Source organism: Boeremia exigua (assembly GCF_020726555.1).
Source record: "Boeremia exigua strain MPI-SDFR-AT-0100 chromosome Unknown C7974scaffold_14, whole genome shotgun sequence".
Taxonomy (NCBI): Eukaryota; Fungi; Ascomycota; class Dothideomycetes; order Pleosporales; family Didymellaceae; genus Boeremia; species Boeremia exigua.
Genome location: NW_025763531.1, coordinates 813,634 through 833,473, shown reverse-complemented (window position 1 = coordinate 833,473; position 19,840 = coordinate 813,634). Strand labels below are relative to the sequence as shown.

The window sequence follows — 19,840 nt, the reverse complement described above, 5'->3', positions numbered from 1 at the left end:
CCTTAAATATAAGTATTACTTAGAGGTAAGTAGAGAAGTTAAGCTAAAGTATAATTAGCTAGTAAATAAAGTATATATAAAGTAGCTTAGGTTACTACTTATATAAAAAGTAGAAAGAAAAGTATCTACTTTATATATGTTAAGCTTAAAAAGTAGTACTCTATACCTTTTATTAAATAGTAGTTATAGAATCTATATTAATAGGTATAATAGTAATTTAGTTCTTAAGATTATAAGTATAAGGTTTTAGATATTTAGTAGACTTATAGTATAACTAGGTTTACTTAGTTAGTAAATAACTATAATATATTAATAAAGAATATATAACGTACCCCACGGGCGAGTCGGACAACGGGCGAGTCGGACACTTTTGCCAAGCCCCCACCAAACACCTTCTCCTACACCAATGTCTTCTCAACAACACTATTTAGACGCGTCAAAAGAAGCGCAGATACAGCTTGCGCTCCAGGCTCTTAAACAAGACGTGACTCTATCTCTGCGACGCGCTGCTGCTATCTACAAGGTCCCTCGAAGCACACTAAGCGACCAGCGCACTGGACGACCTTCACGCGCTGATTCTATGGCCAACTCACGGAAGCTGGACAACAATGAGGAGGAGGTGATTGTTAAACATGTTCTTGAGCTAGATGCGCGAGGGTTTTCCCCTCGGCTCTCAGATGTGGCTACTATGGCCAATTCTTTGCGCGCTGAGCGTAATCTGGGTCCTGTCGGCGTAAACTGGCCCAGTACGTTTGTTAAGCGACACCCAGAACTTAAAGTCAAGTTTAATCGCAAGTACGACTACAAGAGAGCTCTCTGTGAGGATCCTGAGGTTCTGCAGGGCTGGTTTGGCCTGGTAGCCAACACCAAAGCCAAGTATGGCATCCAGGATGAAGACACGTACAACTTCGACGAGACAGGCTTCATGATGGGCCAGATCTCCCCAGGAGCAGTTGTTACAGCTTCAGAACGACGAGGTCGGCCAAAAGCTATCCAGCCAGGCGACCGGGAGTGGGCTACAGCTATAGTAGGCATCAATGCCAAAGGATGGGCCATTCCTGCCTTCCTTATCTTCAAGGCCCACCACCACCTCTCTGCCTGGTACAAGGAGGAAGAACTGCCTCAAGACTGGGTTATCGGAGTCTCTGATAACGGCTGGACTACCAACAAGCTTGGTATGGACTGGATAAACCACTTTAACAGGCATACAAAGGAGCGTACTGTTGGCACCCACCGTTTGCTCATTATTGATGGTCATGAGAGCCACGACTCTCTTGAATTCCAGCAATACTGCAAGGATAACAAGATTATTGCTCTTTGCTTGCCTCCTCACTCATCGCACCTTACACAGCCTCTTGATGTGGCTTGTTTTGCTGCTTTGAAGAAGGCGTATGGGCGCCAAGCCGAAATACTCATGCGCAACCAGATCAACCACATTACAAAGACAGAGTTCCTACCATGCTTTATACGCGCCTACAACGCTGCAATTACTTCTAGCAACATTCAGGGAGGGTTCCGAGGCGCTGGACTGGTCCCGTTTGATCCACAACGGGTTATAAGCAGCCTCGATGTGAAGCTGCGCACGCCATCACCACTACTACCTGTCAACAACGAGCTCTGGCAGTCGCAAACCCCAAGCAACACCCTTGAACTTGGGTCGCAATCAACGCTTGTAAAGACAAGGATTCAGAGGCATATAGATAGCTCGCCTACCTCTATGGTTGAGGCGTTTGAGAAGGTGGCAAAGGGGGCAGCAATAATTGCGCATAAGCTAGTGTTGGCGCAACAGGAGATTACTCAGCTTCAAGCTGCTAATGAGGCAGCCACACGACGAAAATCACACAAAAGAAAGCGGGTTAAGAAAGAAGGTACTCTAGTAGTTAAAGAGGGCCAGCGATTAACAGCTCTAAAAGAGTTTGGGGCGCGTGGTGATGGTAAGAAGGCAAAGAAGCAGGTGCGCGCTGAAGTAGGTGAGCCCTCCCAAAGGCGCTGTGGACGGTGTAATCAGACAGGACATAACGCGCGAACGTGTAAGAAAGAGATAGAAGTAGTTTCTGAATAGTATTACAGACTATACTGCACGTTGCAGCACCAAACTAGGTTGTTTTGTGTTATAATGGGGTGGAGTTTGGTGGGGGCTTGGCAAAAGTGTCCGACTCGCCCGTTGTCCGACTCGCCCGTGGGGTACGTTATAAAGCTACTAAATAGCTACTTAAATAGCTACCTAAGTAGTACTTAATTATTATAGTATTAGTATTATTTTTATTACTTAGTAAAATTAGTCTTAAAATCTAGAAGAAGAAGAAAAAGATTTATAAAATTAGAATATAAAATATAACCTAGAGTAGATTAGGCTCTGGGCCTAATAACTTTATATAGATAAAAATTACTCTTAGTATTATAATAATATATTTAATAATCTAGTATATAGAAAGTAGATTTATTAATAAGATAGCTAGAACTTATATTATAATTAAATACTAGAGATCTATAATAATAAAGATTATTATCTACTTTTAGGCTTAGTAATAGAGAAGCTATTTCTTAGGCTTTTTACTATACTATTTAGTAATAAAGCAACTAAGCCTATATTTATTATCTTAAACGCGATTAACAAAGTAATATCTAGAAACTAGAAGATATTTATAAAGCTTGCTAGAAAATTATTAGATCTGAGGTCTACGACTACAGTGTAACCTGCGATACAGCTACTATTGCTGGGCCGCCCTGAGCTTGACTACGAAAATCCTAGTACATGGTGGAGAGCGACCTTCCGCTCTCGAATCACAATCTGGAGCCTAGGTTCTCGCTCACACCATTTCGAGCATGATCACGCAAAGGTGGACTACTCAGCGCCTCGCCCGACTGCTGAACCCGTGCTTCGCTGTACCGGCGTACAATGGGCACCACGGCTCGTAGGCATGCGCGACCACGACCACTTCCGAGATCATTTCTTCGGCCATCCAGGCAGTTGACTCGATGGCTGCGCTGCGCGAAATAGGAGCCGCGCCTAGCGGCCCTGAGAAGGGCCGGCCCCAGCCTCGATAACGAAGCTCTCAGCGGGGCCTCCTAAAATCGTCAACGCTCTCCGACATGTCCTTCCAGGGGTTGACAGAAAAGACCCTACAAGTCGTTCCAGAATTGCCGAACCGGTAGAATTTCAAGCTTTCCCAAGCTCTTGTCGTTGAAAGCTTATTTCCGTTAAGAATCTGGAGTCTGGTAAATGACGCATGGTCCGCAGCCGCTACTTACGGGTACGATACGCACGGTCGTGCTCTGGGCCAATTACAAACAACGACGGAAATTGTGCTCACGGATAGCAGCTGCACCATCTTGCGAAGGAAGACGATACTAGAGCACAAGCGACCTAGGGTGAGTCGACTTTAATAACTGCGAACTAAGACTAGAGGCACGTCCCTTGCTACATCTTTCTTTATATACGTACTGCTTCGGACCAGGTTGTCTGGCAAGATCTTTACCTCACTTCAGTCACTCTTTATCTGATTCTGATCACTTTCATTTACTTCCTTTCCCTCTGCATCCTTTCAGCTGTCGCGATGACTCGCTATTCATTTGTACTCTCCGCCTTGATGGCAACTGCCACCGCAGCCGAGAGCACGGCTTATGCTCAATGTGGCGGCAGTGGATGGACTGGTGCCGTCACATGTGTGTCTGATTATCATTGCCAGTACCAAAATGACTGGTTCTATCAGTGTGTTCCAGGTGCTGCCGCTGGACCTACAAAGGCTGCCGCTGGTACCACCAAAGCTGCCGTGGGGACGACCAAAGCTGCCGCACCCACCAAGACAGCTATCACAGCCACCACGCTGGTGACAGTCCATCGATCCTCTAGTAAGCATCAGTGCTGACCAGGATCCTTCGAACAGCACTGACCGTCTCATAGCCAAGTCTGTCGCCGCCGCATCTTCTACGAAGCCTGCAGCTGCAACAGTCGCTGCGCAGAGCTCCTCTTCGTCAGGACGTACGTCGTACGCTGGTGTCAACATTGCTGGGTTTGATTTTGGCTGCTCTACCGATGGATCCTGCTACGGGTCCTACGTAGATCCAGGCGCAAACGGCATTGCTCAGATGCAGCACTTCACCAGCGTAGATAAGCTCAACACTTTCCGCCTACCCATTGGCTGGCAGCATCTTGTCAACAACCAACTTGGCGGTTCGCTTGATGCTACTGTCTTTGGTGCTTACGATAAGTTGGTTCAAGCTTGTCTGGCAACTGGCGCACTTTGCATCATCGATCTGCACAACTACGCCCGATGGAACGGCGCGATTGTCGGTCAAGGCGGCCCTACCAACGACCAGTTCGCCGACGTTTGGTCTAAACTTGCTACCAAGTACAAGTCCGTGATGAACATCGGGTTCGGCTTGATGAATGAGCCGCACGACCTTACAATGTCAACTTGGACTACCTCCGTGCAAGCTGCTGTCACCGCTATCCGCAAAGCTGGTGCTACATCACAATATATCCTCCTCCCCGGTACCGACTACACTTCTGCAGGAACCTTTGTGCAGAACAGCGGCCCAGCACTTCTGACTGTCAAGGATGCTGACGGTTCTTCGAGCAAGCTCATCTTCGACGTACACCGCTACCTAGACTCTGATAATAGCGGTACCAACGCAGAGTGTACCAGCGACCACGTGTCCGATTCCTTCACTCCCCTCGCCTCGTGGCTCCGTACAGAAGGGCGCAAGGCGATTGTCTCCGAGATTGGCGGTGGCAACACTGCCTCTTGTGAGCAGTACGTTTGCGCTGCCATCGCTGCCCTCAACAAGAACAGCGATGTGTATCTTGGATACACAGGTTGGTCTGCTGGCGCTTTCGACTCTTCTTACGTGCTTTCCATGACACCGACTGGTTCGTCTGACAAGACTCTTATGTCCAAGTGCTTCAGTCGCGCATAGACTGTTGGTACTCTTCTGAGGTACATTGTACTCGAAACAATACTTTTACCTGGCCTAGCCACAATGTCTCGATTACTTTTCTTGCGGCCTGTATATCTACATCTTTTGCAGCACGTTGTTTAGAAAAGTCTTTACCCTCCCAACCAGCTTGATTTAGATCTAGTCAAAATGACAGCACAATACAAAGACGCAGGCGTTACATACCCGTCCAGAATCACAGTTCTATCACGCACCCCTTTGCTTGCGGGAGTCTTTCAAGTAGCTGCTACCATACTGTCATTGAACTGACTCGCCATTCACCGTGTGGCTCTTGAGACGCCTGCAATGACGCCATGCCTGGTATAAGGTGCTGTACTTGCTTCAACGGACTGGGGACTGGCGAGAAACTACATGTTTTTAACAAGACATCGTCTCAAGCCTATTGTCCGTCGTTGTGTCTCTGCGGACAGATCTGCACGTTTACGCCCTCCAGCGTCAGCTCACCTCGCGCCTCCGCAGCTCTAGACCCAGACCCGCCCCTATGCCCGAAGCTCTCGACCATACGCTTCTTCCGACGCATTGTCTTCTCCTCTACCTTGATACCTTCACCAACATTTGAAGACCCGTTGTCCTTCTTCATCCTGGCAACTCTTCTCTCCGTTGGTCGAAGATGTTTCTGAGCGCGAAAGCGCGTTTGAAGTCGCCTTTGTACAAGGGTGAGCATGTCCAGGCGTCCGAGCTCAGCGGCGGGGTTTGCCTGATGCGGTTCTCGGCGCGCTTGCGGCGTGTGAATAAGGTGGCGACAGAATTGTTGTTCTTTTTGCCGTTTTTGTTGTTGCCGGGTGAGGTGATTTCGAGTAACTTACTTGCTATCGGACTTAGGGCTAGCATTCTGAGAAAATAAGGTAGGACTGACTCGCTTGCAGGTGAGGCCTTAGCTTGGCACCCGATCTGGGATCTGGGATAGGTCTTAGAGTGATGCTTCGTGGACCAGCGCTGACACTGTGCAGGACGCCCTTCGCAGGTGACGCATCAAACTCAAAGCCATTCTGCTAAGAGACTCATATCCAATGCTCAGCGACGGCGTGAGCGGAGACGACGAAGCTAAATCGCAACTCAAACATGGTGCGAGCACCACTCTACAATGTCTTTGGCGCAGAGGCAGCATTTATAGCAGAACTTAGCTGGAGAAGAGAGTAAAAGGGAGCTGGCATGAGAGCAATTAACCACTCATTTGGGGCTGCTTATTTCCGTCGTACAGAATACACAGCAGAGGAGAGAGTGGCGAACCCTAAGCAATGCCTGTTTTCATAGCATGTTCATGGCGAATGAATCTGTCAGCTAGGATACAGTTGTTCTTGTTGCTTAAGAAGCTTGCTATCCAGCGCACTGTGTTCTTGTTGACCTTCTGCTTCCGTAAGCCTCTAGTGGGATGTGGTTGCTTGGAGTCTCAGCGACTGGGTGGTAATTAAACGCGAAAATGATATTGAATTCCAAGAATCGTGGTCTCGCATGTGTGGTGTTTTCCGAGGATACTTGGTTCTTTTGGTGATGTAATGCGGCGTGCGGGGCCGTGCGTCACGTGCGCAATGGTATAGCCCCGATCCCATTCATTGTACAAGCGAATTCGACTACCTCGACGATGTTCGACCGCGCGACTTCCCAGTCCAACCTTTATTAGGTGAATTCGAACGGCCTTCACAGCCTCATTGCCAGCTATCGCAGCCACCGCAATCCCCAGCCCCGCAGCCTGAGCCGCCCTTCGAACCCCCGGCACCCCGGCAGGCCCGGCTCTGGCAGCGACACAACCAGCGCCTTCGACGACGCCACGCCGCCTGCACCTTCGCCCTCGCCAGCCAGGCTCTCACGCAACGTGCTCTCGCACGTGCAGCCTGCCGACCGCCGCGTCTACACGACCCAGCGCCCGTAGTGAGTTGGTTGCCAGCCGCGCCTTCTGCACTTAGACGACCACGATGCCACGCAGCCTAGCGTCGCCCTCACGCGCACACAAATCGCGAAACCACGCGCCTCTGCACGGCGATGACGCATTGAGACAACAAACGCATGCTGCTTCTCCGTTCCGCGCAGCGCCTTGCTCGGGCTGGCGTGAAGGAGAAGACCGCTGTCGCTGGCTCCTGTGAGCACGACACAACGATAAGATGGGCTGGCGCGTCTTGGAAGGTTGAAGCACTGGCTGCGGTGAAGGAGACAGACTTGCATGCTATGTCTGAGGAGCCACTTTCAGCGACAGAGAGTTTGCAGTCTAGAAACCCATTCTTACCCGACTACATTGACAAATCCCCAATCACCGAAAGACTGCCGAGATACTTCGAGGACGCACTGTCATGCCACGAGCTCGATTGAAGCCTGGACCACTCGCCACTTGCCTTAAGGTCGCTTACGGGTGGTGACTCTAACTGCTGAAGGCGAATGTCTGTCGACGGCATGGCTTTATCTTGTCCGTTCATCTCTTCAACAGAGGTGCGCACGGATTCTTCGCCTGAGCTGCCCAACACAGTGGGAGCTGAACGAACCACTACAAGGCCCCAATCTATCTGACTGTGAATAGGAAATTTGTTGGCGAATCTGGTGTCTGGCTTGAAAACATCATCTTCTGCCTCTACTGGTTTGTCTGCACTGCCCGCTAGCCAGGCCGTTTCGCCTTGCCCCTGACCTGGCAAAGGGCTTACACGAGGATTGGTGCAATCCTCTTCAGCTCAAATCTCCTCCGAACATTTTCGATCATTTTGACACTCGGATGCCGATGCCGATATGATTTGGAAGAAGAGGGCTCCACTTACACACGAGCCACAGATAATTTTCACGTTTCTTAAGCTGCATCAAGACGTTGTCTGAGCAGTCAATCCTGAATTCGCCACATAATTTTCCATGAAGATACCGACGAGGAAGACTGTGGCGATGTCTACAACGTAGAGTAATTGACATAGGTTATTGGGCAACTCTTTTGTACCAAAGAAGCTTCCAAAACGTGAGCTTGGCGCGGCAGGACTGTGACTGTTTTAAGACGTTGACACTCTGACATTAAGTGTAGCACTATCGTTTCTAATCAGGGGTGCAAGGCCTGCGACCGGCTAGAACAGTTTTATCCATCAAACAGTCAGACGTGGAGCGAATTGTCTATAGACTTGAGAAGCGAGTTGGCGTTGCAACAACGCCACGCGTCTCCAGCGAAAGGACAGACTTACCACTTAAGCAAGAATTCTGTAAGGGATGGGAAAGGCGTGTCTGCTGCCAGACAAATGACCTGGCTGTCTACTAGGTATGTTGAAGATTACTCTTGCAAAGACTTCGCTATTTGTTTCTAGAACGCGCCTATGACTTGCGCGTGCGAATGGTCCTTCGTAAGAGTTTAGTGACAGCCAGCACCGACGGATGACCTTTTCATCAGGTGTGAGAAATTCTGATAGAATGTTACAAGGTGTAAGATATGATCTGAGGACTCGTAATCGATTGCAGCTCTTGGAATATGATATGCTCGACTTGCCATAGGTCCAACTTCGCAATTGACGAGTCAACTATACGGGCGTCATTCCAGAACAAAAGCTTTGAGTCGTGTGTGCACATGATTTTACAAGGTACCCAGGCAGTTGTATTATCACAACGCGGGACCGGCCCACCGCATCTGCACAAGGTCGCTTTGTTCTGCCCCCCTATCAGCACGGCTGATCATCCTATGCAGCTCTCGAGCAGCAGAATTGGACAGTGTCTGTACAGTCAAGGAAGGTCAACCAGCGCGATACACAATACTGTAGTGCTAAGCGACCGGTGAACCGCTTCTCAACAATCATATTGAGTTTAGCCATTATGCCCACAGACTATCTTTGTTATGGTGCTTTACTAGACGTGTTAGTCAACAAGAATACGTCATACCTTGCCGCGTGGCTGCAGCTTCCGCTGTATGCCAAGTGCAGTCGCTTTTATCAAGAATAGAAACATGCAGGAACAACAAGTAATTGGCTGCGAGACCGGAGATCAGATGTCCGCCACCTGCACCAATTATCGAATTTCAAGGCACAGATTTGCGGCGAGACACCTCACCCAGTTCGCAGAAAGTTTGTTGTTCTCGCTTACCCCGGATTGTGGCTGTTTCCTTCCCGCATGTCAGCCTGACCAGAAAATACAGCGGCGACAACTACCCAAATAACTCGAACCCATACAAAGATACTACCTTCAGTCGAATAAGCGAACGTGAGCACTGGTCACTCTGCGTCCACAGGTAAGCATAAGGCCGGTTGCTTGCTCAAAACAAGAGAAACCACCTCGCTAAGGCTACTTCAGCCTTGGGGGCCAAAATCGCAATCTGAAACTATGTTTAATCCCGGTGCTTCTGTGGCTGCATTGGCGCTCTCGTATATCGCTTTCTTGACCAAATGGCATCCATATGTGTATAGAGGAACTTGTACATCATCATACCGCATGTAAATAGTTTCTGCGGCTCAATGTTCCGTGTTCCCCACGACACTATCGGACGCTCTGGAAATAATTGCAATCGTCGCGTCGCTGAGGCTGATCGAGCTGAGTCCGACATATAAAGCTACCTGACTCTTCACATCTGCCTTTAGATTTCCAGCTTCCAACAGTCTTTCAAGACCTCCATACACCCACAATGTTCAAGACATCTCTTTTCCTACCGCTGCTTGCCGTATCCGTCATCTGCACCGACAGCATCCCACTACTCTTCAAACGGCAAACTACCACACTTTCTTGCCAAGAAAGTGGTGGAAAACTCTGTGGAAGTGACAATGCCTGCATCCCATTGACCACTACCTGCTGCCCGGCTCCCGGTGGATCTGCTGGATGTCGGCCTGGTGATTACTGTGCTGGCGTGGGCACAGGTGGACTGCCTGTTTGCTGCCCGATTGGCAAGGTGTGCACTGGCCTTGGTGGAATCCAAACTGTCGGCGGTGGAACGGTTACCTCTGTCAGCACGATCGTCGACAAATTCCCGACTACGATTGTGGACGTTTCTTCTACAACTACGGAAGATGTCGTTGTTACCCTGGCTTCGACTTCGGTCTTAACCTCGACTTTGACTGGCGCGGATGACGACACCCTTACCTCCACTTCAGCGACCACTCTTACGTCGATTTCGACGTTGACGTCCGTTTCAACTAACATTCTGACCTCTGTCTCGTCATCTCCGATCCTGCCCAGCTCACATACCTCAACAACTGGTTTCAATGCGACTGCTGGAACTCGAACCGCCACGACATCGCTGCCTGAATTCACTGGAGGTGCAGATTCTCGGACTCAGGAAGTGAGTAGCTGGTTACTAGCGATTGCTTTGCCACTTTTTGCGTTGTAGATGATGTTGCGGATGTCATACATAGGAAGTTTGAGAAGGACCTCTGACGTGTCCACAATCAGACGGATGGATCGGCACTGTATCTCGATATGAGTCCCAAGAGACAGTATGCTGATTTTATCACTTATCTGCTGTGCTAACAAAGCATGACAGAGAAGTGGAATGAAAATTGCATACTTGTAACGTAAGGATAGAAACATTCCAATCACTACGCTTCTCAAAGCTAAACTTTTCACTCTATGCCCTGAACTCTGAGAGGCCCTCCTTGAATATTTTACCATTGATGTGCAGACTCACAATACGCCGCAAAGAGTAGACCGTGCCATCTGAGCCTGGGCGTGTTTAAGGTTTCTATGTCGCGCAGCATTCTAATGCTCTTCGTATTTATTGATGAATAGATGAGCCAATAGCCTTCACTGTTGGCAGCTGCTACGTTAAGCCCTCGGCGAGTTTCGATCAAGTTCAGCGTAGGTCACGGCTTGTGAGAGACGTAAGGCCCAGGGTCCGAAAGAACATGTATTATAAGCACAAGCTTACGTTTTCCTAACTTCCACAACACTCTTCTAGAATCTAAAGGACGAAGGTACTGTTGAAGATGTCCTATAAAATGGAGGCAACTGAGCAGTCATCACAGCTGGGGCCTTGCGACATTGGCAAATGTTAATTCGACAGAAATCTTGTGCGTTGCATCTGGGTAGCATTCTTGTATTCACTTTTTCTGAGGCGACTCTGCTCTCATTCAACGTGATTGTAGCGGCCCTGACGTCACAAGGGGCTTTCACTCTCGCTCACCTAATTGCTCGACCCTCGCCTTGTTTCCACTCTTGGTATCCGCTTGCTAGCGAACGCGCCTCATCTTCCTCAATCCAACAGAATCGCTGTGTGGAACTTCTCTGAACCAAAAAAAAGCGCGGATAGGTCATCAGGCTCTCTCAGACAGTCCAGTCGTGTCCGACATCCACTTCCCAAGCTCATTTTCGACCATACAGGGCGCTCACGAGCCGATGGCCAACCTTCAAAACGCCATGATTCGCCCAGACTGCGCATTCCGCGTAGGTCTAGTCAGCCATGCCAAGCAACCTGACACAGGTATGAAGCCGAGCGACTTGATAATATACTACAACCCCTGCACCCAGGTTACTTTGACCGGAAACCAATGGCTGGCATACTCTCAGCAGCGCGCCCATTGTCACCACCGCGTCAAGGCAAAGAACAGCAAGCGCGCACAGCAAATCAACACCCAAGCCTCGAAGACTGTCTGTCTCCCGCGGCTCGACTTATTTCTCCACTAACGACCTCCATAAGTCCGGAAAGTTCTCCTGGATCGCTAAGGCGCTCCTTATCAGCGCATATGACAAAGCCGTGGAGGGAGACTTGCGTGACCCGCAGCGAGGGTACTCCAGAGAACAACATGTCGCGGTGCGCGATCTGTGCAGCTGTTTTGCTGCCGCAAAACCAAGACTTGACCACATGCTGCGGTACGACTCGACTATCGCTGCACAAACACGCTGTGCTGACTCGCCTCCAGGTCGCCGCGTCTGCACACGCTGCACAACACGCGTCTAACGCGAAGTGGCCAATGGCTGGAGGACCCCCTGTGCGAACTGTCGCCCGTCGAAGAGAAAGGCACGGTCCCTGCTGCGGTTTGTCGCGACGCGGAGTTGAGTAATAGAGCATAAGTTGGTGAGCGCCGGTAGAGATCAGGCTTCCTGTACTCGAAGACCGGCGTCGATATGGTCCGGTGGTGTAGGTCGCTACTGTTCTGTATGGAGCTGAATTGGAGGAATACCGCCGACCTACATCCTATCACGAGTTCTGCGCAGGGTTTACACGCAGTAATATCACATGTACGTTGCATCACATCTTCTATCTCACGTCTCGCATGGCATCTTATATCCCGCAACTCATACTTCGCCGCTCATTTCTCACACGTCTCCGACGTGCAAATCTCGTCCCGTGGCCAGAGCAACAGTGTGGCTTCGGTCGTCCCCTGGGACAATAATCCGTAGTGCCATGTTGTAGCGATGCGCAGACTGCGTGTGTACACACAATAAGCGTGCAATCAGATACAACCGCATGGAGGATGCTGTAGTAGAGGCTTGGTGACTGCCTGTCAGTGGTTCGTCGGGTTATCGTGGCGACCACAGGGACGTGAGGAGTAGCGCAGGCGGAGTGGCACAGGAAGCTTGCCTGTACGTACCGGGTTTTGCTTTTCTACCCTCACACACACGCGCGATTTTGTATGTGTTACGAAAAGCTGAGGTAAATCTCTCGCGCCGTCACCATGATGTGAGTGGGTGCGGTGTGCTCACTGGACCTCACCCAACATCCTCTAGGCCCAACCTGCGATGAATAAACCTGCGACGAGGCCACAGATTCTGCTTCAAACGAGACGCTGTAAACTATGACGATGCCTCTTACACCACCTAGACCATACAGCGTCACCCTACTCTCTTCTGCGGAGTATTGCTGAATCAGTCGCCGACTAGGGCGGTCGCTGAGTTGTGTTGTGGAAGTGCTCGACACATTCTGCCACTGCTCTTATCAGTTCTCACCGCATATGCTAGTAAGTTCGAGCTATGATGAATGTAGCAGTCTATCTTGATCAAATTTGCAGCAGTTGTACTGCCGGTTCATGTACAGATGGCTGTGTGCAACCTTGCATTAGTATCATTAGCAGCACCCAGATCAACTTATCCAAGAGACTGAACCACCATAGCAACAGCTATCTAGAGACAGCCATCACGGTGATGTTTAACTGCGCAAAGCGTGGAGCATTGACGACTCGCTGTGATCTGAAATACCGCTCCATACCCATCAACTTTCACCTCGAGACGGAACTGAGCATGACTAGCATCAGCATTTCGTATTTACACTTCGAGATTGAGGGCCCTAGTTGACCGCTGTGACATGTCACCACACAGCATTGTTCAGTAACTGTTCAAACCACTGTTTCGGCAAAGTCGACGGGAAGATGCGTAAGCGCTAGCTGATCTCATCGCTCTTCAACAGGATATTTATTCTTCCGCTTTTCAATCTCCGTTCGATGTCAGCGTGGCTGCCCATCATCTCAAGTCTCCTACACCGTTAAGAGCAAACGGCCACTCACCGAAGGTACATCCACCAGCACAATCCCAGCGTGGCAAAACGCCACGCCGTGACGCTCCTACACCACCACGCACACCGCCATCGACTGCTGCTGCAGTGCCCACAATATTGAGTTGTGCATCTGTTACCGCACAAGTTTCCATGACACCGGAGACTGCGGGAACATGCACCAGTTCTACGCTTTCTACTCTCGCTGCGACCTCCTTAGGTTTAAGTGCTACAGAAGCTCCGCATATTGAGGCTTTACTGCTGCTGTTGATTGGATCAGTGATGAAGCAGGGCAATGTGTGAGCGCGTATGGTTGGTATAGTGCAAGGCCAGTTGCAGGTGACGATCGCTTCTCTTGGGCCAGTGAGGCTGCATCTTTGAGAGTTCACAGCTAATCAGCGCTAGACTGTATTTGCGAGCCGTCGGTCTCCTTTGGTAGGGATGCGCCGAGAGCGCTTTGGATATGAGTCATCGTCTTGGAGACGGCATTCTGAATCGCAGCTGGCGTCAACTTAGGCTCGCTTTGAAACTCGATCTCGTTTCGGAGCGTCACCGCCACCTGAGCTACCGACCAGACTGTCCAGCACGCCCAGCTATGCGCATCAGACCGACATTGCCCTGGAGTTGCTCAGTTGTTTTGATCCCTGCGTGAGCCAAGAGCGCTCTTTATCTGTAACCTGAGCATTGTGGACACGTTGAATTCACCTGCGCACCTGGCTCATACGTCGTCTTCATCTGGACGAATCGAATCACCTGCTCCATCGAGTATGGCGCAGCAGAGCAACATGCTGGCGCCTATCAACCAAGCCTACCATCATCGTGCCAGTGGTCTGGCGCTTGTGATGGTGTCTACCAACAACGGCAGTGTCCACCATTCTAGCAGTGATCAGTCACTCATCGAATCAAATTCGTGTCCTATGCAGGAGAATCCAGTCGGAATGATCCAGGTCAGATTTCAGAGAAGAATAGCGAAGACGAGTCCTTAGCGGCGTCAAAGATCTTGAGTATGCAGCACCTGCAGACTGCAGGTGTGCAGAATTAGTCACAGTCGTCGACGCAGCCCGCCATGGGGTGTGCTACTTCATTAGATTGCACCGGCACTACAATTACCGCCTGTTGTGCTCTGTGGATACATCCCCTGGGCATCTTAGTAACAATTCACCGCGAAGCTCGTAGAGCCCATAAAGCCCTCTCATGCCGCAAGCGTCGATCAACCACGAGCACGACTCCAGCCCTACTTGTTAGCCCCTCCACGGGTACTCCGTCATGGACAGATCCCAAGACTGAAGTATCTCTACCCGCACTCTTCGCAAGCGCTTGACGCAGCTACAGGCCCATTTGATAGCAGATCGAATGCTGCATCAGTAGTGCTTGAGCGGCCGCAGGGAGAGAGAGACTAGGCTTTATTAAATACATGCAATCAGTCCCAGACATACGACTACTTTCCATCAAAGTCCCTGGCTACAATTCATTGGCGTATTCCCTCCAAGCTGATGAGATATTGGCGCCAGAGTGAGTACGGTATCATCACGAGAGCTAACGCTAATCGCCTCTGCTAGCCTACAATACAACCCGCAGCATCAGCTTTTACGTGCGCTTTATCCAAGCTTAACTTCACTCACTCTACAAGTGTTTCCGCCACCCAAACGGTAGAACCACAGAATCCGCCTTGGACCACAAAATCTGCTTATCTCCGAACGTCGCGCTCGCAAACGAGATGGTGATATCAATATTTGTCCTTCCTCTCTCACTCTCGTTCTCTGTAACCGCACGAAAAGAAACAGGCAACTAACCACCCCGTGCCGGTCAAAGCGCGTCCAACTCTACAGACCAGACTCAACCATACATGGTCCACCGACTTACCAACCTATTTCCTTTGTCGTCGCGAATGAATCTACCACCCATCACACGATCAAGTCACCATTGGCTCACGGCGATGTCCAGCGCTTCGCCGCGTGCCGATTGCATCTCACCAGCCCCGATCCGCCGGAACCAAATACCTCAACATACAGTTGCTGGGGAAGTTAGGTGTTGGCGCCGTTGGTGCGCGCAAAGGGGAGGGAGGAATAAGCGTAGGATACTGCAGTGCGTAGTACGTGCGCGGTCGAAGGAGAGCGTGAGGGAGGAAGGTAGGCCAGGTCCGAGGAAAGTCCGAGCAGTCGGAGTGCTGAGACGAGCAACACAGAGAAGAGCGCCACGGCAAAGAAAAAGTTTAATGATTCTATGCGTCCTACTTTAGTCTAAGTATTTTGCTTAGGTGCGGAGGATTGGTGTCGTAAGATGCCCAGAGAGGTGGAAAGACCGATATTCCTCGCACACCCAGCGCCGGCGACCCCACCCATCTTTTTGCTACATAGTGCCTACCCCTGCCCGATATGGTCTCGCTCGCCACCGCACAGTCGTCCAATTATCTTCAATTTACTGAGCAGGGCTTCCGCACGGGGCAGCGACAAAGACGATTTCGCAGCTCTTTGCCCACCAAAGAATTGCGCCTAAGTAACTGAACTTGTGCCTCTTTATTCCGCAAGCAGCTGCACATAGCGCATAGAAGCATTCAAAGATCTTATGACAGATATTGGTGTTGCAGTATACATTTGCAATTCTGCTATCTTTGCATGAAAGTTTAATGAAGAGTTGTAAGTTCAGTGTAGTTGTAGACTGCACACATGTGTTGCATTGAGCGAATTAACTACTACAATAATTTGCCAAGAGGATCCCTGTGATTGTCTTGAATTTGTGCTGACACTCAATATCCGCCGAGGGTTTTTATTGCTTGATAACTTATCGGTTCCTTAGTCTCAATCCATGCGCCCCACATTCCCCGACTTAGAACATCGACCAGAGGCACATGGCAGTATCCCAGCTATGACCCGTACGTACACACGATGACTCATTTGTAGCAAAGCCTGCTAACTTGCCATACGACTCGACATAAGACGAGTACACATTGGCATCGTCCAGCAGCGGGATGAGTCCATGATGCGGGCGAGCGAGAGGTGGAGATGTGTGCGTGATTGTTCTTCATCATACCAAGGGCCTTCTTACCAGAGACATGGTGCATCCCAACTGTCCTGCGGACATAGGATGCTTCATTGTCTAGCTGTTGGACACCTTGAAGACGGTGACAGAAGTTAATGTTGCGACGGATAGTCATGTTTCTGTTCTAAGTTAGCATCTACTGCGATCAAGCTTACGGGCTGTACCTACGTGCTGATCCTGCAAACCAGGTTCCATGCACTGTATGTCGATGTCGTTGAGAGAGTCTTACATCCCTGAGTGTCGTTGTAAAGAGGATTGTTGACTAGAACACCACGAAGTTGCTTGGCAGCCTGCTTCACAGCTCCGATTTCATTGTCAACATCAAACCACCATTCATCAGCGAGGTAGTTTCCGAACGCCGACATGCTTTTTTCAGCGAGATTGTTGAGGACTGCAGCACGATGCTCGCGCTGTGCGCGGGTCCACTGATCCGGCTTTGCATTCTTCCAGACATCATCAAAGTAGCTATAACCAACTGGGTTGGTAATAGTATGCGTCATCGCTGCTTGAGTCGCGTTTTGCAGACAGTTCTAAGTTTCATGTTAGCGTTGAACCTGGAATTTTGCTACAAGGGGATGATAAACTTACATAGCGAGCGTTAGCTCCCTTTTCCAGAGCCTTGACAGTCGGACGGTTCATTCGTAGCTCTTCAAGATAGATCGCGATATGCTTGTATTCTTGACTGCGGCTGATTGGATGATGACTAGACGAAGGGAAGTCGTTGCCTATGTCTTGGGCTTGGGTCTTGGTGCGATTCAACGCTCCGCTGACGAAGGATGCTAGTGGCCAACCGATATTGCCGATCTTTGGCGTGGATAGCAACAGCGATCCGTTGGTCCAGGGGTCAAGAAAATCGTATATATTGAAAGGCTGGCTGGAAGCTGGAAGATCCATCGGCCCATGTCGAGTAGCTCGGCCAAGGAAGAAGCTGATCGCGCAGATGTAGAAGACTGCCAGCCAACCAGGCAGGGGCTTGGACTTGGAGTTTGAAGATGCCACTTTGTTGTGATTCTGCAGTAGCGTATGAAAAGGTAGTTGTGAGTGTTGTGGATGTTAGAATCGGCCCTAGAAGAAGAGGGCGGATCATCTTATGCAACTCAGGGTCAAGGCGTTCTCTTTTCACTCCTGGGATTGCCCTACCCACCCGCTATGTACAAGAGTGCTGATAAGCTGTGACGTTGTGCAATAGATTTCCTACAGCAAATCTAGCGCTTTTCACTTTACTCTACCGAGTGAACAATGTTGTTGCTAATGTGTTCTTATATAGTAGGACCATGCTTCCTAGTTATAGAAGATCAGACATCATAGCGCTTCGAACTTGACTTTCGAGTGGTAGGCTTAGCTGCAATCGATGACATACCAGTCTAGATATTCCTACGCTGGGCCTTACTCTGTTTTAAGCCCTTCTGGACAGCGAAGCACCGTTGTATAGGTAATAGAGGAGGTAGTGCAGGTTGCTAATGGACTTCGTCGATTGTTGGTTCTGTAACAAGTCCTTACACTTGCATTGATCTCCTAAATTCGTGAAATCCGGTAGTAGAAAAGGAGATTTTGTACGATCTGGCCATGTATTAAGCCTGCATCATACAGGATTCGTTTCATATAGATATGTGCGTAGCTTATATAATTTGCACGTCCCTATAATAGAACATCGAAGAGTCTAGGCAGCGGTTTCTAAGGTTATATAAACATTCAACTGTAGCTGTGTGCCTATAGATTATCTCGTCTAGTATGGATTAATGTGTGCTGATTGTAGAAAGTAAGCAATGCTAAGGCTACAAGATTGCTCACGTATGTGATTTTACAGACATATAACTGCGAGCGGTTCCCACAAACAGCTTCAAGGTAACATTCTTTGCAGATCAGTCTTGCTGAGATTCGCCAGGTATTTGTGCTATGCTGAGTCCAGAGACGATTTGATCAACGTAGTGCTGGGGCATGGGGCTTACGATTCGCCAGCTTTTCATTGGCTTCGGCCTCTGTACTTCAATCTCTAACAGGCTGCAGAATGGCATTGTGTTCTCAGCAAAGCTTCAGGGTCCGAGCGACACAAACGATTGTCCTCACTGTGTATTGTAACTCCTGTTTTAGACCCGAAGCGCATTAATAGCATGTTCACTTGTTTGCTGTGCACTGATCTGTGCTTTGGCTGCTAAGCGGCTTTATGTTCAGCCTATTGCAATTAATGTTAATGCACAGCAGCTAAACTTAACGCTAATAGCTAGCTTACGCGCTGCCCTATACTAAATCCCCTATAGAATAAGTCTTATAGAAGCATTAACTATTATATATCTTATTTATTAGCACCTATAAACTAACTACTAGGTGCTCCTTGCCCCTAAGATATAACTTCTATACTTCTCCTACTTTAATTAGCTATTGCTAGCCCTTTCTTAGTAGAGAAGAGAGAGTATTAACTATACTTCTTAGTTAAGCTACAGAGTAATAGTGTTAGGTTCTAAGCAACTAGTTTTAATATATTACTAATCCTAGGGTAAGTAGAAGAGCCTGGGATCTTAAAGGGTGTTATGATTGTTTGTAGAAGGCAATAATTAGAATGAAGTAATGCCTTACTTAGGAGGATTTAAGAACGCACGCATGTGTATAGGTTTACTGCTGTAGGTGAAGTGTTGCTCAAGCGCAGCTAAGCGGAGGAACGTGCTCTTTGTACTCTGCACATCCGCTGAGAGTTACAGGATTAAAGCTTCTTAGAAAAGGCCTACGCGAGGCCGTGAGTATGCTGTTTGGCGATGGTGGAGGCTATGGTGACCTACAAAAGCTCATCCAGACATGCTGAACAGATAAAGTACTGTAGAGTATTGCTGGAGCCCGGCTAAAAAGAACATCTGTCAGAACTGAAAGTCACGCTAGGTAGGACTGCCGCGCATGAGGGTTGCTGGGTAAAGTTCCGCGCACTGGAATAAGAATTACCTTTGCAAATGTGGCGTGCGTGACTGCTTGCGCGACGATGCGACAGTTAACAGCAGACCACTCCAACAGTGTGCACCGGGCTATCGTTAGCCCGACTTGATGCGCCAAACAGTGCCCGTCGAAATTCGAAAGCAAATTGTCACAGACTCCAATCAAGCAATGGTCAAGAGCTGTGGCAGATCATGGGCGTCTGGGGAACAATTGGAAGCTTGAGTGCGTGATGCAGTTCTCGATCTAAACAGGGAAATCGTCTGTACGAAAGGGGATGTAAAGACTGGAACGTGTCAACCTTTGGGGATGAGATGTTGTTGTGCGCTGCAAGGCTCCTATTCTTGAGTTGTGAGAGGTTGTGTTTGTTGTGTTTGTTGAAGATAATACCTAAGTTGCGCTGCTGTGAATGGATTGAGGTGTTGAAGTCTGTGCAAGTTTGGCGACTATAATCCAGGTCGACACAAGTTACCTTGAACAATCTTCGTCTGCTCAACGTTGTGCATCATCTATGGGACTAGCGCAAAGCCCTCTTAATCTTCCTCGCTGTTCCCTGCCAGA

The 19,840-nt window shown here is 49.2% G+C and overlaps 4 protein-coding genes across 4 annotated transcripts; 2 read left to right on the top strand and 2 right to left on the bottom strand.

Moving 5' to 3' along the window:
- Positions 1-3,350: 3,350 nt before the first annotated feature.
- C7974DRAFT_76405 (beta-1,4-endoglucanase) lies at positions 3,351-5,086 on the top strand. Its single transcript, XM_046147229.1, has 2 exons — positions 3,351-3,852; positions 3,905-5,086. The coding sequence occupies exons 1-2, from the start codon at positions 3,558-3,560 to the stop codon at positions 4,918-4,920; spliced, it is 1,311 nt and encodes a 436-aa protein (XP_045991837.1). The 5' UTR covers positions 3,351-3,557; the 3' UTR covers positions 4,921-5,086.
- A 1,478-nt stretch (positions 5,087-6,564) lies between these two features.
- On the bottom strand, positions 6,565-7,990 carry C7974DRAFT_476223 (uncharacterized protein). The gene is made up of 3 exons (XM_046146674.1): positions 7,701-7,990; positions 7,241-7,573; positions 6,565-7,162 (listed from the first exon to the last, which is right to left on the bottom strand). Exons 1-3 carry the CDS (start codon positions 7,843-7,845, stop codon positions 6,897-6,899), a joined length of 744 nt encoding a protein of 247 aa, XP_045991836.1. The 5' UTR covers positions 7,846-7,990; the 3' UTR covers positions 6,565-6,896.
- Positions 7,991-9,497: 1,507 nt separating this feature from the next.
- On the top strand, positions 9,498-10,251 carry C7974DRAFT_405253 (uncharacterized protein). The gene has a single exon (XM_046143027.1). The coding sequence runs from the start codon at positions 9,527-9,529 to the stop codon at positions 10,223-10,225; it is 699 nt and encodes a 232-aa protein (XP_045991835.1). The 5' UTR covers positions 9,498-9,526; the 3' UTR covers positions 10,226-10,251.
- A 4,661-nt stretch (positions 10,252-14,912) lies between these two features.
- On the bottom strand, positions 14,913-17,410 carry C7974DRAFT_444799 (uncharacterized protein; the record flags this gene model as incomplete). Its single annotated transcript, XM_046145525.1, has 4 exons — positions 14,913-15,401; positions 16,352-16,479; positions 16,529-16,890; positions 16,949-17,410. Coding segments are annotated over 4 exons (1,008 nt in total), but the record flags the coding sequence as incomplete, so codon positions are not given.
- Positions 17,411-19,840: the final 2,430 nt, after the last annotated feature.